Below are 14,007 nucleotides of genomic sequence, written 5' to 3'. Positions count from 1 at the left end.
TGCCATGGGAATCAGCATTCCCTGCAACACTCTGCTCGTCCAGAACACGGGGTGTGGGTAGGCAAGGCTTCCACCACCTCCCTGCTCCAATAAAAATGAGAGTATGAGAGTGGGTCCTGTTAAAAGCATAATTAAAACTAATTTTATCCAAGAGATTTTAGAGATATATTTTTCTTTCCTTTTTAGGTGCGCATTCTGAGAGGTAAATTCTAAAAAAAACCTTTCTGGCATACATTTTATAAAGCAACTGGAATGGTGTTTAACCTTTTGCTTCAAATCCAGATGAGTTAACCTTGTTTATCTTCTCTGGCTTGCTGGCTATAGTTATGTTCATAACACATGAATGCTCAGTTTTACATTTAAAAGATCAATAGTTTCAAGAAGTTAAAAATTAGACAAGAAGTGATGTGGTATAGTGATTCCCATTCCCTTCTCTGGAAGGTTCTCTCATTTGCTTTCACTAATTCTCTTTGAGATTCCATCTGCAAATATTTAATTCTTCCACGTCACTCATCAGAGAAACCCCTCAGAAAAATTTAGGCAGAAAATTTACATGTCCTGAAAGAACCAGAAGCCTCTTAGTAATGAAGATGTGACTGATAAATAAGCCGGAAAAAAAATGCAGGTAACAAACAAGGATGAAGTCAAATCCTTTTCTAGTGTAAGCCTCCAGTTAATTATCACATGGGTTACTTTGGTTGTGTTGCATTTGTATCTCTTCGAGTCCCAACACACTGCTAAGTGCTGAACCAATATTAATAGCAAGAATTTTTGAATTTCCAGAGAAATACGAAAATTAAAAGTCATAACAAAAAAAATCAAACAGAAAAATGTAGACTTACATCACTTCATACAGCACTGCTTTCACATACTTTTCTTGAAAATATTTTTATTACAAATTGCCTAAAGAGTTTCTAGCCTATAATGACTTAGACTTTCAGAATGAGTTCCCCTCTGGACACTAACTCAGGTATTTTACCTGTAGGCAACAAATCATAAAATAACATAAAACAACAAATGAATCCTGAACATTAGCACCAAGTTATTAGAAAGAAATGCATAGAATTTAAACAGCATTCTTCCAAAAATTATTCAAAGATACTAATTTACTACATGGATGACATTTTATGAATGGAGTAACTATTCTCATAGTAATTCATAAGAATTATTTGCTTGCTTCTTAGAAACTGTCTTTAGGTAGAGTTTTTTTACACGATACCAAAAATATAGTACTCCTCTCAGTCTGTATCCCATCTTCCTTCCCTTAGAGGATGATTATTAATCCAACTTGTTAGACTTATTCTATTTTTGCCATCTCCAGAAATGCACCTGCACGCGTGCACAAACTGCTGCTGAAATTACTTTACTTACATTAAAGCCCAAAGTGATGATATTGTGCAAATCTGCGTCATGGAGAGAAAAAGGTCCGTGAGAGAGAGAGAAGGAGAGGGAGAGGACTTCAAATGCCAGTAACACTTTCTGTCCTGGAGCTGGCTTCACATGGCTGGATGGGAAACTACATAAATGGCAACAACACAGAGTGGATAAAAAGAGGAATAATTTCTGTTCCCAAGGACTTGATGTGGGGTTCCCTGACTGAAGCTTGCTGATATGCAACTGAAGAAATGACCAAATGTTGTAGCAATTTTATTTTACAACTCAATATATTACAATACGCACTACAATTTTTCTTTGCAAAGGTTTAAAATTCTGCTGTATTAATTGTCAGCTGCAAGATCCCAGCTCGGGAATCCAGTTTATATATATATTTTCAAAGGAGTAATTTAAAATTTTTAGCTATTTCTGAGTGAGAAAATTAACATTTGATACCTAGGAATGCCCACCATTGGTGGAAATATCCACCATTAGGAAGTTGAGTTTGCTGAGAATATTTTAAAAGTGTCATTGTCAGACTATACCAAACTCTTGCTTCAGATTGATCTGATCAGAAGTAAAATACTGGATGTTCAATTTTTGTTTGAGCTGGATTTTTACATGAACTAATTCAAAATAAATGTTTTGAAAACAAAGTACCTCATTAGTTTGAGCCCTGCTCCAAAATCCACATGCTCACACAAAGAGCCTCGATTTGCTCCCACCCATCCAGGGGTCAGCACCTGGAGATTTTTCTGCTCTGTTTCCCCCAAGGCTCAGTTTGCTTTGTGAGGAGATGCACACCGTGGGGAATTGGAATGAATTTACAACTCACACTGACACGTTAAATATCTGGGAAGTGTTTTTATAAATATTTGGCTTCCTTTATTTCACATTTGGCTGTCACGCAGACGACAGCAACACTCTAAGTGAAATGAATGCAAAACACCCATGCTCTTGTCTGGAAGAAACTCATTATGAAATTTGGATGAACAACCAGGGAAAGGGGTTTTTAGTTAGATTAGTCTTTATTGAATGGCCAGCGTACACTTACTTGAAGTAAAACACCACCCAAATTAGTATTACCTCATTAATTTCCTGGGTATTGCATCTTATCCCATTAGAAAAGTGTTTCAGACCGTTACTCTGACGTAAATAATAAAATCTATTAATACATTTTTATTATATGATTTTGGAGGGGTATTAGGAAAGCTTCTCGAAATGTTCTCTGGGTCAAACTGTTTCATGTGCTTTTCTTTTTGACGAGGAAACTATTTTTAGTGTTTGCAACCATGAGCATTGCAGCATGCTATCGCCCCCCCCAAAAATAGCAATTGCCTTAAAAAACCTATCAGTGACAAGTTCTATAGCTAGTTTTCTCTTTTATTTTTTCTGGAGCCATGCAGGCTTGCATTTCAAGGTTAACTTACAAGCTAGAAAACGTCACCAGGAAAATAGAAAAGTTTATTTGCTGTGAAAGTTAAGATTTTCACCTAAGACAGCAGCTTGAATTGTAGATAAATCATATACTGTGAGATTTCCTAAGAAAACCAAACAAAACAAAATAGCCCACAAGTATTTACAACTGGCCACCCTCTAGACTTATTCAGTGTGTTCTGCTGCTGTTTATTCTATCATTTGTGGAAAATTTTCCAATCTTTTTCCCCTGTCAGCTTCCATTGAATTCTAATTCGGTATATATTTCACCTCCACATTATCTGAGTTTTCAGAGAGTTGTGTTATCATTGTGGCTTCTCCTTCACTTAAAAAATACAACAAACTGAAAAGAATGGTTTGCTACTCAGAAGGAGTCAGGATAAAGGTGAAGTTTTCACTACAGATACATCTCACAAAAGAAATAGGCCAGATAGTACAAGCATTTCATCAGGCTCCACAAGCACATTTTTAACATACTGTCACATACCAAAAGCACGGAACAATGGAAAACACCACAGTTGCAGTTCTTGTAAAACTTAACAGATATATAACAAAGGATTTAGAAGAAAATACACAACGGGCTTCCAAAAGTTGATGGTTTACTCCTAGGGAACTTGTAGGACTTAAAATATTTCCAGTCTACACGGCTCAAAAATTGAGGTGGCTTCTATCACTTAAGCAGAACTTGTACTCACCAGTGCTTGTGACCTCTGAGGCTGAGGAGCTAGTTGGTTTCTACATCTATTTTTTATAGTTATATTGGTAAAGGACTGAAAAATGTCTAACTTCCACAAAGATGGATGGACCCACTATTTGGGGCTGAACACAAGCATTTTGCTGTTTTCCAAGGCCTGTGTGTTTGGGCGAATGGATCGAAGAACTGCAAACCAAGATTTTCATTTGCCTGCACATTTTATCTGTTATATTTGAAGTTATAAATCAAAGGACAGAGTGGAGATAAACGTTTTCATTGCTTTTCTGAAAAAAACCAACTGCTTTAGACTGTCATACTTTAAAAGCTAAAAATACTATACCCTTCTTAAAGGACTAGATCTTAATTAAGAAAACAATGTTTAGTCCCAGTCTCAAAATATTACCTTAGACAACATCACAAATCAGAAAAATCTGCAAAATTTCATCATCTCGCAATCTCTAGAATAGCATAAATTGCTCTCTCAACATTAAAAAAAAAAGAAATCAGCAGCAAAACCTAAATTTATCTGTTGCCCAAAGTCAGCAGAAGAGTGAAAAGTCAACAATACGCTTACGAGTTTTACATGCACATGGAGAAAGCAAATACTTTTAGCAGAATACACATTTTAAGTATTTTTTAAAAGTTGCATCTTCCATTCATGCCATCTAAAAATATCCTCTATTTTCTTGCCAGAATAGCTGATGCATCTTACATTTCTACATACAATATAGACATTCAAATATATGATTAGCTGGAAAGGGGGAGGAGGAGTTGATGGGTGTCTGCAATTGTGCAAAAAAAAGTATTTTTTTCTTTTTTTTTTTGAAAGGGAGTTTGTCTAGAATTTGGAAGGAGTTAGAAAATAACCCATATTTCCTAATGGAAATATGCAAGGAAAAAAGAAATTTAAAATTTACTTCTCATGCTAGTCACCATTCAAAGTCTGTGTGACAACAGAAAATGGTTGTCAAAAACATTCCTCACACGAACACTGATTTACACATCAAATTCTTGTCCCCTTAAGCTGCTAGTGAACCTCCTTTTTTAACTCCACTTTGGTTTTTTATCCACATGGTCTTACTTAAGAAGGACACACAGAGGAAAAATATATTTATATTTTGCAGATAGCCTTCTGTATTTTGTACATCCTTCCCACCTAGTGCACATAAAAAACCAAAAGGAATGTGATCATTAATTTGTTGCTTCACTGATTAGGAATTCTGCTTGGAAGGGTTAAGCTAGAAAGCACTTACTCTGTAACAAGCATTACAGAATTGAACATAGCACTGCAAGGGCTCAACAAATGTCCCTTTACAAAGAAAGGCTACATTGCCTACATTTTGTTCCATGCTGCCAGTTCATAGGGTTTTTTCCATGAATTATTAATGAATCATTGTGAACAGGCAGGAGAAATAAAAGAAATAAAACATGTAAAATTAAGCCTTTAAATTTCTTCCCCCTAGGTGTAACAGGAATGCAGCTCAGAGAACTTAAGACAGCGCATAAGGACACGGGGATGGTATTAAAAAAAATCTGAATTTACTTGTTTGGATTCCTCAGACAAGCTTGTAAACAACTCCTGGTTTACAAATCTTGTCATTTGCAGAGCAGCTAAATCATCTGAGGAGAGGGAAGAAAAGAATTAATGCTAAGACCTATTACCTGTCCCTGAACTGACTAAAAAAAGGCTGATGGCATCACGGCAACCCAATGGGCAGGAGATACAGATATGCAGAGCAGAAAAACAGTGTGGAAATGAGTTGTGGAAGTGACATCTGGTAAAGACCAACACTGCTGTAGTTTCCACAGAGTTAGCTGAAAACAGGGCACTGTCCAGTTCCATTTAGCAGACAATTCTGAGAAAAGTGGCCCTGTAAGGAAGTGTAGAACTGGGGAAGGCTGCTCTTAAATTCTTGCACATGGATTTATATACACTCATGTGGTGTGTGTTTGTATAAATCAAAGCATGATCTCATCAGCCTTAAAAAAATAGGGGGGCAACTCTACAGTATTGCTCACATGACTATTTTATTGCTATCAAAGCCTGTCATACATCAGAACAAATGCTGTGTCAATTGTATGAAGGTTTTTGCCATTTTAGTTGTGATTTTCAGGTACAAGTCTTCTAATATCCTTGTCTCAACTAACAACATGACTAACAAAATCATCTGCTCATAATTAAAATTATTACTTTTCATGAACTTTTTAACAAAGGGATTATAGGAGGACCTCAGCTAGATTTCCAGATGTGCCTTTGAAGAGGGAAAATAAAGAAAATTAAACCTATATATATAAATGTGTATTTGAAAATGTGAGATGCCTTCCCTCTGTAATTGCTCAAAGACCAAATTTGAGCATTCTGAAATTTGTGGTCTGGTGTCAATAAATTCAAAGTCTGCATCAGAATTCATGGCCCATCTCTAGAATTACTTTAAAACATTTTTTTTCCTCATGCCTGATATGTTTACTTCAGAACTCAAAGATCAAAAAGGAAAGCTTTGCAAGTTCCTCAGTGCTAATCTTGGTGGCATCTTTCAGCTGCCCTTTTAAAGAATAAGCACAAACACTTAATAGTGAAGTGAATTAACTCACTGTGAGGAGGTATGTAGCTTAGTGAATCTATCTGAGCTTGTTTCATGAAAAAATTAAATGTTCATTTCCCTATAAGTCCTTCTAGAAGTGAACTCTGAGAAAGCTTGAACACACCCCAGGCAGCAGAAAATCTTTCTGCTCACATGTCTGAGCTGAAAAACCCAACTGTTTGGTCTCATCGTTGAACTAAATTCATGGCAGATCTTACATTTCCGTTTTTGTCTATTCTGTATCCATAATGTGGCAACAATTCCATAAGTTTTGATTTCTATTTCTTCTATTTTACCTACACTCTTTGACTAAATGCTGCTATACTTCAAACTGTGATAGGTATCCAATCAAAAATACTTCCCCTGAAATCCACAGGCAGCCACCTCCAAATCAGTGACAACAGCATCCGGTTCAAAACTTGAACCATGTATTCTTTGTGAGTGTGAATACCCCAACAGCTTTGCACCAGAGACCTCTGCAAGCTGCATTACATTTTTCAAATATTTCAACATATTCTTCAAAGTTTTCTGCTGAAAATGCACAAATAGGAGCCTGAACTACAGACATTGTGTGACAGGTTAAAAGGGAGGAAATGTAAAAAGATGGTTTTGCAGATGGATTTTGACCTAAAGTAACTTCCATACTTTTGTAGCCTCACATGCATCAGTGGATACAGAGCAAGGCACAAAATATGAGAAGTATACTAAAGCACAGGATCATATTTGGGTGTCAGAAAGGGACAGAAGCCCCAGGGGTTGAAGGGAGGACAAACACAAATCATGACCTGCCACAGAGCATAAAACCTCCCTCAAAACCCTCCGGAAAGAAAAACCTCACAAATCACCTGGACTGGTTCCACAGCATTAGAAAGCAGCTGCAAAACCCTCCTCTCATCCCAAGAAAACTTTCCAACAAAAATGTCTGCGGTAGTCACCCAAGCTCTTGAGGATGCTGGTTTAAGTACAGCCAGGATGTACATTGTGGGGGAAAAATCTTCTGGAGGATTTGGCTCTAATGCATGCTCAGATGTGGCCTGTGGCACATTCAGACCTTGCCTGAGGCCTTTTCCAGATGTAAATTTTGTTGCCCTTTTGATCTACTATGCTCCTAAAAAGTAAATTCCTCCTTCTCAAACTTAGCGTGACTTTGGAAGATCTGTGCACACCAAAGCTGCTCCGCTCAGTGCCCAGGCGGGGCCGGCCTGTGCACCACACGAATAAACAACACAAAGGAAGAAATGGCTTCATTTTGTGCTGTGTCTGCTGGTGAGGAGCAGAAGGCAGGGACGTAAGGGGAAGGGCCCTGCCCTTTTGTCACCACCTGTGCCCCATTTCCCGCCTGCCAGCTCGGCTGTGGGCCACAAACCCGCAGCCCAGCTCCATGAGAAGCCTCTCCCATGCAGCTTACTTCGAGTGACAACTTTTCCATCGCTGCCTCAAATGTCCCCCTTTGGAATCGCAGGGAAGGCGGCCCAGGTGAGGCCTGGGAGCTTTGTTTAGTTACTGTTCAGCTGTGGCGTCGCTCCAGCAGAAGGGCCCCTCATCCCATCCTTCCAGAGTTGCTCTTTATCCCAGGCCAGTTCAACACAGCAGATCCCTCTCCTCCTTCACATGGGGACAGACATGGCTGAGGCGCTCACACAGACACTCTCCTGCTACCAAAATGGTGGTGAATCCACCACAGGAGCGTCGCACCCTTTCCTCAAAAGAGCTTTATGGGAACCCCTCGCCAACCCAAAGCCCGCCTTTACCTGTGGCTGGGAGCTGGGCCTGCAGGGTGGCAAGGATGGCGATCCTCCTCCACTTCATCTTGCCAGTGCTGGGGACCAGAGAGAAGAAGAAAAAGAAGAAGCTGAAGAAGCTCCTCCACGGGCTGTGCTGATGTGTGGCCGCCACAGGAAGAGGCTCACTCCTATGAGGGCTTTCGGAGTCCACCTGCCGGCTTCCTCTGCCTTCACAGCCTCTGACTGAGGGCTGGGGTTTGCCTTCTTGGTATTGATGTTTGGGGTTTCCTTTTTTATTCATCCTTTTCCTCTCTGCAAGATGGTTTTCTGTGAGTTGGAGTTTTTTTTCCACTTTGTCTGATGGTTCCTAGATCATCCTCACTCAGTGGCTGCTGGTCTCTGTTTCTGGTATCAAATTTGACCTGACTTCAAAAAGGGATTTATGCAACTATTCCCAGAGTGCAGCACAGGGTGTAAATAGAAATTTAAAACTGTAAGTTATGGTCACTTTTGAACCATATAGTTGTCTAAACTCATAATGATAAAAATCTCATTTCTAACTCCTGCTTTGTAAGAAATCTCACATTATTGTGCTCTTTTTTTAATGCAGGCAAATAAAAATTTTCCCTTTTTCATTAATAAATGAAAGTTCATTTTTGACAACTGAGAATTAGAAAGCCTTGAAAACATAGCTTAGATAAACCAAATGGCTTAAAGCTCAGCCTCAATCCCATCAAAATACATCTGGCTCAACAGATCACTGAATGTTTAATGTTTACAACAGTAATACTAATAATGCACTTGAGGATCAGAGCTTAGGCTGAGAGGAAGTAAAAGCATCTCAATGCATAATTTTTTTTTCTCCTGTCTCTAATTCTTATAAAAGAAAGAGGAATGTGCATCTCCAGGAGGTACAGAAACAAGTGATAAAAATTTCCCTAAAGTATGGTGGGATGAGAGTTATTGTGCACACAAAAAGCAAGGCTTTTGAAGGCAAAGTAAAATGAAGTTCTTGGAAGAAATTAATCACCTTGCCGTCTGGAGTAATAAAAGCTAATACATGGATAAAACTGTCTTTTCCTTTAATTGAATAATTACATATTGTGCCAGTCAATACCAAAAGTACTAGACACTAGTAGTAGTCTAGCACCAGGTGTAATAGTGCAGCATACCCTTCTGTGATACCCAGGCAATGCTGCTGAGTCTCTGCTCTCTCCCAGCCCTGGGGAGGGTTTTCTTTGTGGCTCTTCTACCCCAAAAGCTCCAAGAAAAGGCTAGAGATGGGCTCTGACACCACCAGGCAGAAAGCAGAGCACAGCCCAGGAGAGCTGCCATGCACTGAACCTGAAGGAGGTGTCATTAGCCCCAGAAATGGCTGTGCTCAGGTACATGTTCTATATTCCAGTGCAAGCTGGATAAAGCCCTTTCTGTCCACGTCTCTGTGTGACAGAAGATTGGCTGAAACAAGGAATTAGTGAGCAGAAAAAAAGACCCCTGCCTTCACTGCTGGCTGCCTCCATCTCACTGATGCCTTATCCAAAAGCTGAAATATCATCCTAATTATTGATATTTTTGGGTAACGGTGTTTCCAGAGAAGCAGATGGCACTGCTCATCACTATTCCACTGACCTCTGTCTCCTCCTGTTATTGATCATAGCTTCTCCCTCCGGCAGAAAGCCAGCAAATTATCACTTTGAATAAAGAGCTGAGGCCAAAGGTAAGGAAAAGAAATGAAGAGCTGTGTAAGAAAGAGAGATTAATAGCAACAGTAGGCACACTGGGAGAACAGCAGTTGGGCCAGTGTGTTTTGATGTCTAGATAGGGAAAGGTCAGAGAAATTGAGTATATGGACTTCACTTGGAAGTGTGGGTAGAGTCGGAAAAAGACTTTGCATGACAGTGCCCCTAGAAATTCCCACCTCCCCATCCCTCAGCTTTTGAACTAAGGCAAGCTTATCATTATCCAAATATAATCAAAGTATACAGAAGAGCACTCATGTTTGTATTATGAATTATCCTCACAACAAGCATGGTGTGGGAGAGATGCAAATCACATGCAGACAAGCAGTAGAGGAAAAGATAAAGGGGAAGTGGTCTCCTCTCTAGGAAAAAAGTTTTTCAGTGTTCATGAGGCCTGCAATTCTACCATGAGGAATGGTTTGCTTAGAGTGTCACTTTTTTTTTCAGCCTTTCTAGTCTTTGCATCTCCAGGAGCTACACAGCACTATAAACCTCAGCACCTCCTGCCCACATTGTGCATTGGCCAGTCTGGCAAATGCACTTCTACCAACAGTATAAACCATACTGATGTTTCAGTTTACTCACTTTGGTCAGATTGTAAGGACTTTGTTAACCCTGGACTAGGAAGTAATGCCAACCCTCGTTCAGCTGAACCAGCAGCAATTTTTCTCAATACAGACAAGGCCACAGCGGAAATATAAAACCCTTCCTGCTGTGTTAAGAAAAGCTCTCAGCTAAACCTGACTCTTCATCTAAACATATGGGTGGAGAGAAGTACATTTTCAAGAATTACCTGCACTGGGAAGACTGCAATATTTGATCTGTGGTTCCTGAAACAGAATGGGTCAGGGAACTGAAGTGGTCCCTAAGTACAACTCAGTGTGTTTAATGCTGGTTAAGGTGCAGCTCATTATCTGTAAGGATAAGATCTTTCATAAAGTAGTCAAGGCATACATTCAACTGGTTCTGTGTATCCATATGCCATCCTTTCTCTGGACACAAAAAATCCTGGAACAGCTCTAATGCAAGGGGCTGATTCATTCCCAGAAGCATTCCCTTTTCACGCTTACTGGTTAAGCTTTGACTGTACTAGAAAAAAAAAAGCAGCAGGGTTTGCAGTTTTAACAGGAAATAAATGAAAACTAAAAAAAAAAAAAAACAAACCCACACCACAGTCAAGCTGAGGATTAAAAAAATATATATAACTACACACTGCCCTCTGGCTCCTGTATTGCTACCACAGAGATATGCCTGTAATCATCACTGCAGACTGCTGGGATTGAGAACAGGTCAGTTATCAGGAGCTCGCCTAAGCCTATTTGATACAGTTAACACTTGCAGGCAAAATTAATTCCTACATCACCTGATGGAGGAGCTGGCCAACTTCAGAGATGTGAGAATCCAGACAGACTGCAGAGCCTTGCCCCTGGTCCAGCAGGGAGTGATGCTTGCAGTGCCATAATTAACTCAACAAGTATTAAAAACGTTTCTGAGATGTTCACACAAAGATAATGGGTGTTAAAAAAATCATCAACACTGGTGAGCATGCTGTAGCTTCCAGCCAGGCATGCCATTCAGACTAAGACACTGAAAAGAAATGGTCTGCTGTTTATAGTGTATAAGCCCACAATTTTTATTGATAAAATGTTGGAGACTGACAGTCCTACACTGCTTCACTGCATCTCAATGCACTTACAGTGCAGTAGTGCCTTACAGTGCAGCTTCGATTTGCTATAATTGGGTTCAACTGCGCTAATCCCCTTGGAATGCAGCAATTAATACTTATTTAGTGGTAATGGCTGCATTCCAAGAGGATTAGTCCCTGCCCTGCACTTTTGCCAGCAAATGGAGAGCAGGAAAAAAGACAGTGTCTAACTACAGGTCTTGCTTTGCAGCTCCCAACAGGGAGACAGGAGTTGCTCTTGCTACAACTGCTCCCCTTTGTGTATGAAAATACTGCTTTTCCAAGGAAAACCCACCTGACTGTCACTACTCCTTGCAGCTGCATTGAGCAAATAGAAACCCTGACACGTGCAACAAGAAAAAGAAAAATAAAACCACACAAACATAAAAAGGGACACCTGTGCAGGATCACAAAGACAAATATGGCCGGGAGTGCATGTTTCCTATGGGAGATTATAAACAGGCCCTGATGCAACTGAAAAATATATCTCTGTTCATTATTTCAGGGATTTTTGTGACTGGCAGTTTCCTCTTTCCTGCTATGGTCTTAAAATCTTCAGTGCAACAGGGTTTGTGGAAACCCATAAAGGAGATGTTAGGAGAAAGTTAAAATGCACCTTCTTTGAATGCTCAATTTTGAGACTACTGAATTTGTAATACTCAATTTTTCCCTCTCCAGTGACACCTTTATGATCTGCTCTGGATTTTGTTGTTGTTAATGTACTCAAGAGACCACTGCTTATGTTATATTTTAAGGAGGAGGAACAGTGCTTCTTTTCTTTTCAGTTACTCAAGCTACTCTCTCTGGCATCATCAACAACCCTGTTAATTGCAGGTGAATTTCCCCAATAACATTGCAGCATATGTAGAAAAATTCTGTGACTTTATCACTACACACATTCTCAAAACACTCTTTTTAATTATAGAACACCTTCAGTATTTTCTTGCATGGCTGTACAGAATATGACTTGTCAGGTTATGCCTCTTATAAATATAAAAATACTGTGAAGCCACATTTTAAGGTGTGTGGCAAGTATCTACTTCTCCTTTATTCTCCTCCCCTCTTGAACCCTAACACACACCTCTTCTGCACGTTTCAAATGCTCACCTGAGGAAAAACTTAATTTGTTTAACTGAAATTCATTTAAGCATTTAAAACAAATAAAAAAATCCAATTCATGCTTTATCAGGCAACTTTTTTTGACTAAAAGACAACAGGAAATTAGTGTGCAATATTCCTCTAATCATACAATTCTGGGTTTGTGCAACTATTTTTCTTTCTTATCTCTAAACAATTGGCACCTTTCAATCTAGAAACAGCTGCTTGTAAACACTGGAAGATGTTCAACAGGTTCCATTGGCATAAAAACATTATAGAAACACAAATTATATTCAATGTTTTCACATAAATATACATGCTCAGATATGCAATTACACACTATTTCTTGACACTGTCTCTCCCCCTTTGCACACACACACACACTCTGTTTGGTTTTGTCGAATTACTCTGTGCTTGTAGCAATCACTGGTTTATTAAAAAAGTCTTAAAATTATTTACTCACAGATTAAAAACAAGTAATCTTCTTCTTCAAATAAAGCATTCCTGACATCTAAGGGTATCAAGATGGGTTACAAGTATTTTACATGAGTGCTACAAACTGGTATCTACATTTTTATAGCTAAGGGGAAGGGAAAAGTAATCATGCAAAGTAAATTTACAAACTGAGTCAGCGACAGTAGCAAAAATAACATGAAGTAGGTCTAGACCTGTGTGGATTCACTGACAATACTACTGAGGTCAAGGCAGAGACTCTCCCCTTTCCACAAGACCCACAGCAGCTGTTGGGCCCACCACCAGAAATGTGGCATCTCTTTTGTTTAAGTTGGTGAAATTCTATGCAAAACTAGGCCTAGAAGCTACAGAAATCAGAAGCAAATAGTAATGGAGAATTTTTGAGGCTTTTAAATGTAGGATATTAAGAGCTAGAGGAAGAAAATAACTCAGAATCATCATTACAGCTATCAGGTTCTTTGATTAAAGCCTAATATCCCCTGAACAATAAAGAATTGCACCCTTTCTGGTACTAACTGCACACACAGTCACACTCAACCAGGGCACTCCAGCTCTACAATCAGCACAACTAATGAAACTCAAATTTTCAAAATATTACATATGTACCTATAATATATGTGAACTGGGGTTTGTTTCCTCTCCCCAGCTCACCGTTGTCATGACATTTATAGGAGCTTGCTAGCTTTGAGGTCAGACTTCCCATTTCAAATCTGAGTCCACCAAAGTAAAAACAAATCTGATGAAGGCAAGTACCCTGAAATGTTACCTAAGCTTTGCTTCCACAGAAAACCAATCTGTGAAGAACATTAACCCCTACACCCAGAATTAACACAGCCTAATCTTTTTACACACCAATTTAACTTAGAAACTCTGAGGAAGCCTCTAGACACAGAAGTTCTTACCTCAAAAAGCCCTGAGAGCAACTGCAAGAGGCTTGCATGAGAAACTCAATAGCTGAGCTCACCAGCAGAGAAAATACAATTATCAGAGAGGGCCAAGGATGGTCCACCCAAGCAGAGGAGCTGGCAAGGAGGGCAGGCCAGTGGTCTCAACCCCAAAAGAAGCAGTCCCACAGTACCTGGAGAAGAGCAGAGGTTGGGTGACAGCAACCAGGGTCAACCACGCTCAAATCAGGCTTACAGCCCTCATGAAAAAAGGGGAATCTTCAGCTTTTCCCAGCTCTGCCTCATCACCCAAACGC

The 14,007-nt window shown here is 39.5% G+C and overlaps 1 protein-coding gene across 2 annotated transcripts in view; it reads right to left on the bottom strand.

Annotated features, from left to right (window-relative positions):
- The window catches only part of CD247 (CD247 molecule), a 55,443-nt gene extending 44,764 nt beyond the window's left edge, over positions 1–10,679 (bottom strand). Inside the window, exon 1 of one of the 2 annotated variants that reach the window (XM_038147007.1) lies at positions 7,839–10,679. In XM_038147007.1, the coding sequence (XP_038002935.1) occupies positions 7,839–8,112 (274 nt within the window). In that variant the 5' untranslated portion in view covers positions 8,113–10,679. The remainder of the gene's footprint in view (positions 1–7,838) is intronic. The other variant, XM_038147013.1, reaches the window with a different exon arrangement.
- Between the last annotated feature and the right edge of the window lie 3,328 nt (positions 10,680–14,007).

This window comes from Motacilla alba, chromosome 1, assembly GCF_015832195.1.
Source record: "Motacilla alba alba isolate MOTALB_02 chromosome 1, Motacilla_alba_V1.0_pri, whole genome shotgun sequence".
Taxonomy (NCBI): Eukaryota; Metazoa; Chordata; class Aves; order Passeriformes; family Motacillidae; genus Motacilla; species Motacilla alba.
The sequence above is the reverse complement of the archived record's forward strand: the minus strand, read 5'-3'. Positions and strand labels throughout refer to the sequence as shown.